This window comes from Nanorana parkeri, unplaced genomic scaffold, assembly GCF_000935625.1.
Source record: "Nanorana parkeri isolate BGI_ZX_2015 unplaced genomic scaffold, ASM93562v1 scaffold143, whole genome shotgun sequence".
Lineage (NCBI taxonomy): Eukaryota > Metazoa > Chordata > Amphibia > Anura > Dicroglossidae > Nanorana > Nanorana parkeri.
In genome coordinates this window covers 129,361-136,001 of record NW_017306411.1, presented here as the reverse complement: position 1 = coordinate 136,001, position 6,641 = coordinate 129,361, and the positions used below count along the sequence as shown (strand labels likewise).

Here is a 6,641-nt window from a genome sequence, read left to right as displayed (position 1 = left end):
ATTTTTTTTATCTACGGCCCTGCTAGGATGGTGATATATCCCCCACTGAAAATCGCAATGTACCCCCTCACTGGGGGAATGGTTAAAGGCTTTGAACGATATTATGCACATGGAAGAACTTATTGCTATTGATAATGACCAAAATGAGAGGTTCAATAATATCTGGTTGAGGTTTAAAGATACCTTGCTGTCCTTGCGTCTTTTTCTCATGTTTTGTCACTTCCTTGTTGTCCCCCTATTCCCAATGGCTAAAAAGCCATTTACTTGGTATATTCTTACATCGTTGCATTGTGTGGACTGTTTCTATCTTTCTTTTAATTTCTGTTTTCTTATGTTACACTATTAAAAATTCCAATAAAGTTGAAATAAACACAAAAAAAATTAAAGATAATCAGCATTTCCAGGATTTGGTCTGTTCAACCTCATGTCTGCCTTTTATATTCAGCTCCTTGACTGTGACTTTAATTTACTATAAATACAATCTAGTTTTGGTTTTCGGAGGTTTGCTAATAAATGTTGTTTTCCCTTCACATATGATGAGCTATGAGGAGCTTATTTTATTTTTTTCCCCTTTTTTTTTATATAGTGAAGAAATTGTGCCCTCTTTCTTGTTTCATTTCATTCTTCTTGGGATATATAAACTGTAATTGCCTTATTATTTTCTGTGTCAATGTATGGATGTATGATATGGTTATGTTATTGACTTGCCTTGTTTGTTATTTTGGGCACCACTTCAATAAACTTAATTTGAACAAAAACTCAATCATCAGAGCTGCTGCAGTCTCATTTTGATTCCCGAAAGAGACATCCAGGTATCAGAGGGAGAGGAGTGCTGGCTCTACATAGTGCTTTGAAACCATATTGCGCTCTGACATTCACTATGTGAAGAGAGAGCAGCGTGGGATTGCTGGACAGATGGATGGATGGTGGATTTATTTATTTTGTTTATACAAAGTGCCCCACTAGACCACCAGTGAATATAAGGAACCGTTTTCTTGTATGTATCTGAATATTGTAGGGAAAATGAGGAAACTTTAATTAGTGAGGTTTTGCAAAACTGTTAATTTTGAAATTATTTATAATAAAACTGCCTGCTATGTAACGCATACAATAGTTCGATAGAACAATAGAATCTAAATTGCACCAAACAAATTATAGCTTTGTTTTTCCTTGCATAACTGTTATTTCCTTCATTATATTCTCTGCTGTTTAATATCAATTGCTTTAAAGGAGAACTATGAGGTGAGTGCTTTTCACTCACCTCATAGTTCTGAAACAATGTAAAATCTGCGCTTCTGGACTGGGTGCGATGTGAGAGCTGCTGCGCTATGTTTTGTGAAGATGAAAAAGATTTTGAGTGTGCAGCGCTATTAAAGTGAATAAAGTGTAATCCCCTCTTCGGGTATATCAAAAATTTATATAAATAAGTTTATGAACAAAGTTAATCGATCCTAAAGGGTAGGGAATTCCGTGGAGTGAATATGCAGATTTGATATATATAGTGACAAAATAGTCTATTGTGTTCCAATGGCGGTGAAAAAATATTTGTGAAATGCCACAACATAAACAATTGTTATATTCTTATATCCTCCTGGTGAAAAGAAAGACTGTGCATCAAATAATATCTAAACTTTTGTGTACGGTTATGTTGCCCGTGGACAATACAACTTAAAACAATCCCAACTGGTGATTCATTCTTTATACAAAAACAAAAAATGTGATCGGTGATAAATTAAAAAAGTGAATCCAGTGAAATCTTCAACACTTGTTTCAAGATGGTAGATTACTAGATGGCTTATCCCCACACCAGCGTGTATCAATGTCTCCAAACTGTCCCCTTAGGGGTGCGCACTCACCCCACAGCTGAGATAATAATGCAGAGATAATACATCAGAGGGTCCACATCCGAGACATCTCTTTCAGCAGTGTTCCGTCAGTTGTGTTTTTATATAATTAAAAAAGGAAATCTCCTCATGGTGATCCTACCCTTTAGGATCGATTAACTTTGTTCATAAACTTATTTATATAAATTTTTGATATACCTGAAGAGGGTGTCCTCCCGTTACCCTAAGGAGAACTATGGGGAAAAGCCCTAACCCCATAGTTCTCATTTAAGGCCTTTGTCACCATTTTACGCTTAATTAAAAGGGCTCTTTTGCAAAATTTGCTCTGTGAACCTGTAATTTTTTTAACAGCAAGCCATGGACCACCAATACTTCTGACCAAAGTGTTTAATGTCTCAACAGTTGCTGTTACTATTTTACGAAATTATTCTTTAATGTAGACTAAAAAGTTATGTAATCAGGTTTTAAAAATGATTGTGCTAAGTGTTGTACATGTCTGTTTTATTATGCCCTGTAGGACTCTCCAACTGCTAGTGCTATTTGGCCACACCCTCCATTCCTCTGTTTTACTAATCTCCGAGCCTAGGGAAGGGAGGCAGTGCTTGCACCTATTGTCTAACAAACTAAGCCCTGACATTGATGTATGGTGAGGTGTGTGCGTAAAAAAAAAAAAAAATCCACCCTTGGTACTAGATATGCTAGGTACGTCACTAGTGCTGACATTGACCTGCAGGCTCTGTCAGGCAGTGCGTGTGTTTGGCCTGCCCACACTCTGCCTGTATCATTCAATATTAGTGGGCAGTGCCTCCATCAGTGAAATGGTGGACTGATTGGAGTGGCAAGTAGGCAGTACTGTATGGAGGAAGTGCTAGTTCACACATTGACCCTGGCAGTAAAAAGGCTGGGATGGACCCTGGCTATTCTACATTTTGGAGTGATAGTTTGCTGCTGCACTGTTTTATCTTTAAGGGAATGACTGGAAGTTCATGTTGTTCATGAGGTATGGTTGTATATTATTAAACATTGCTTGTAAATATCATCCATGGTTGGTGTGGTTGGTATGTCCCATGCCTTATTGTTGGTGAGGGTACCAGTCACAGTGAAGAGACAAATAGAATAACACCAATGTGCAGGCACTTGCACAAGACATACCATAATCACTACATGTTTGCTTTAGCATTAAAATGTATATCAAGGTAATGATTGTGTTCGGGCCGGTTTGCTATGCCTGATGGCCGGCTCTTAGCAGAGCCGGCACTACTACACAGTAGACACTAGAGGGAGCTGGTGGGGGAGGCCAAAAAAAAACACTTCCTCACCCAGCTCTCTCTAGTCTCTACTCTGTGCTCTCTCCGGTGCTGCCGGCGCTGTTCCTGCCCCCTGCCACGGCTGCGATATTTACATATGAATGGGCCGCTTTGATTTGCATATCAATAAGCCACGGCCCATTCATATATAAATATCGCGGCTAATTCATATGCAAATTAATGTCGCCGCCCCCCCTGCTAAGGAAGAAAAAAACGCTTGGCCGAGAAGGCTGTACTGCACGTGGGCCACACGCGGCATTTCAAAAATACACCTACTAAAGATTTTAATAAATATTAAACTGAATTAGGGTCAGACTAATCCAGGACATTATTCATCTAAATTGCCTCACTCAATATGGCCACTGCTGATTAATAACGTGCTGGATTAGTCTGACTCTAGTTCAGTTTAATACTTTATTGCTCTGTAGTATGTGTGTAGGGAAATGCCGCGGGTGGCCCACGTGCAGTAGAGCCTTCTAGTGGGATATGATTTTCATGTACAAGATGTTCCATGGTGACAGCAACATTGGCAACAAACTGTTTGAGATTAACTCCATTACAAAGACTAGAGGCCACCACCTAAAGTTGGTGGAGAAAAAATTCCAGCACAATGGGCGAAGAGGGTTCTTTACAGTAAGAGTGGTTAAGGTCTGGAACTCACTGCCATCGGCAGTGATTTCAGCCAAGAGTGTAGATTTGTTCAAGAAACGTTTGGACAATTTCTTGAGGGACCGTAATATCCAGGGATACCAGTATCCCTAAGAATGAGATGATGCGTGGACCGATATGGGTTGGACTTGATGGACATATGTCTTTATTCAACCCCAAATACTATGTAACTATAATAAAATGCTTCCAACCATACATTAAACAGGGATGAAAACAAGATAAGTTAATTGTTAGGGGTTTACCCACAATCTAATGTAATCCCTGAATCTTAACCTGACCCCTAAACTTAAACCTTACCCCAACCTAATCCTTACCTCTAATTGTAAACTTTTAAATCATCACAGTTGTAAATGGTATACACACTGTGGCAGTAGAAATGATAACTTAAACTAAGCAAAACATGTAATGCAATAACATTTTAGATCCCCAATTACAAGATGCCAATTTATTGGTTCTAAAATATATTCACCAAAATGAAATAATTTGTAGAGACCCTTTAATAATATTTATATTTCTGCCCTATGTAAAGGCTCTTTATACATCATGGATGTATTTCTCCTACTTAAGGGAGCATTAACAAAATACTAGTTGGGGACTTTATATTTTCAGAGTCAAAGTTCACCTACATGTTGCCAACATTGCTTTGTATTTAAATGACATAGGTACACCACTGGATGTCACTGTAGTTTCAACATGATATATATCTGACATTCCTTATTTGTGACTTTTAAATAGATATTTGCATAGAAACATCTTGTAAAACCATCCAATCCCAAAACTATGAAATTTGTGTGCTTTTAATACATGCATTTTTGTAACTATTTACCTAGTGTGTGTAATGAAAATCATTCAGAAAATTATGCAAGTTTTGCAGACACTGCCTGTATTTTGTACAGGCAAGGTGTTTTAAACGACACATTCCCTTGTTTGGTAATTATTAAAAAACATGCAAATGACCCCCCCCAATATACCAATACAAAAATAATATATACAGTATGTCACATAAAATTACCATCAGTGGTTTATATTAAAAAACTAATTATAACAAAACATTAAAAAATTACTTTTTTTGCAGGTGGTTATATTTGCATTTTTAAATTACATTTTAATCCTCACTGTGGTTTTCAATTACCAGATACAATTTACATTCACTGCACTGTTTCAGATCAAAAGTAATTTCTCTCCTAATAAGTAAGAGACCCAGAGTTGCTACAAATTATTGCTTTGCAACTTGGAAAGTAATTTACTTTTTTTTAAGCAGTATGTTCAACAGTGAAGTGTTTTCAAAACATTTTCCCTTATTTGTTCAGACTTTCATGAAGTAAGATATATGAGGTTTATAACATTAAAATACATTTTAAGTACAAATCACATTCGTTGCTATGTGGCTAGTTTATGTCTGGGTGATGCAGTTTTGTTCATTAACCCATTGTCACTGTCCCTTTAAGAGGTTCTGAATGCCGGGACTGACTGTCACAATAGTCACATGATCGGGAGCACGTTTCACTGGCTCTTTTTTGTAAACAGTGACTGGGAGCCAGTAATAGCTTGGTAATTGTGCTGAGCACAGAACAGTGTAGCCGGCTGTACGCCCCAGCATGCATTTTAAAAAGCAGCTTAAACTGCAATACTTTCAATGCTGAGTTGTCCCCCACCATACTTCTTTTTGACCGCAATCCAGAAGACTGAGGAGATACTGTGAGTGCTGGGTGTCATGAACCTGCCCACTGAGGGATTGTCACTATGGTGCTCTTTTTTGACAGTATAAAGATATAGAGAGTGCTGCTGACATCATTACTGTCAGTGCCGATCTCTGCATCCCCAAGAACAACCCAATGCTGGGAGGACACTGCATCATATGATCTGCCTGAAGACTTTGTAAAAAGGTAAGTATTTAAAAAAAAAAAAGCAAAACATACCACAGGATTGTGAAGGAGCACTCAAAGGTGTGTGTGTGGGGCGTGGGGGGGCTAACCCCAAAGCTGGGCTTATGCAGGCCCTTAAAAATGAGTGGCAAATGCACTAACACACGTGTAACATGGGGTTTTAACTAGGGATGCACCAATACATTTTTAGACCAAAATCAAAATGATATAATTTGTCAGGCCAAAACCGGAAAGGACTCTTTTTCCAAACTTTAAAAAAAAATTATATTATTTTTTAATTATTTTCTTTTTATCGTTTTATTTTGTCTTCCTTTCCCAGATATTTCCCTTTTAAAATAGAAAGAAGATTGAGAACAGAATCTCTTTTTCTGCAGCCCCTGTTATGAATGAACAGGAAGCCTCTATACTGAGTGCTCTGGTCCATTCATAAACTGAGGAGATAGTATCAGTTACTATGTCCACAATCATGAATGAACAGGAAGTGATGTAGAGCATTTTCGACTCTTTGGTACCACTGGCATTTTGCCCATAGTACCATTTTTGGCCACAATTGTTCAGCGGATGAAATTTCGGTGCATCTTTAGTTTTACCACATCTAAAATAAGAAAAGTCTATATTCTTAAATGTTTCTCCCCCACTATGTATGACACAGGAATGGAAAATACACATTGACATGCATTAAAAGATACATTATCAGTGTCTTACCTGAGAATTTATAATACGCATGGTGGTTTTATTTCCGACATCTTTTTCATAATTGTGTGTTGGTGCCGAATTAAATCGCAACACTGCATCGTGGCCATCTAAACATAGAAAATATTATGTATAGTTAGTAAAAAGCAAATGTATATGTAGCGCATATTTAAACTGAAGAAATTGATAAAATACATGACACTGAACGCTGAACACTGGAAGATTTAAAGGGTTATTCACAA

The 6,641-nt window shown here is 37.5% G+C and overlaps 1 protein-coding gene across 1 annotated transcript in view; it reads right to left on the bottom strand.

Annotated features, from left to right (window-relative positions):
- The window catches only part of ST6GAL2 (ST6 beta-galactoside alpha-2,6-sialyltransferase 2), a 51,551-nt gene that overhangs the window by 21,145 nt on the left and 23,765 nt on the right, over positions 1–6,641 (bottom strand). Inside the window, exon 2 of the mRNA XM_018554147.1 lies at positions 6,412–6,509. Coding sequence (XP_018409649.1) covers positions 6,412–6,509 — 98 coding nt within the window. The remainder of the gene's footprint in view (positions 1–6,411; positions 6,510–6,641) is intronic.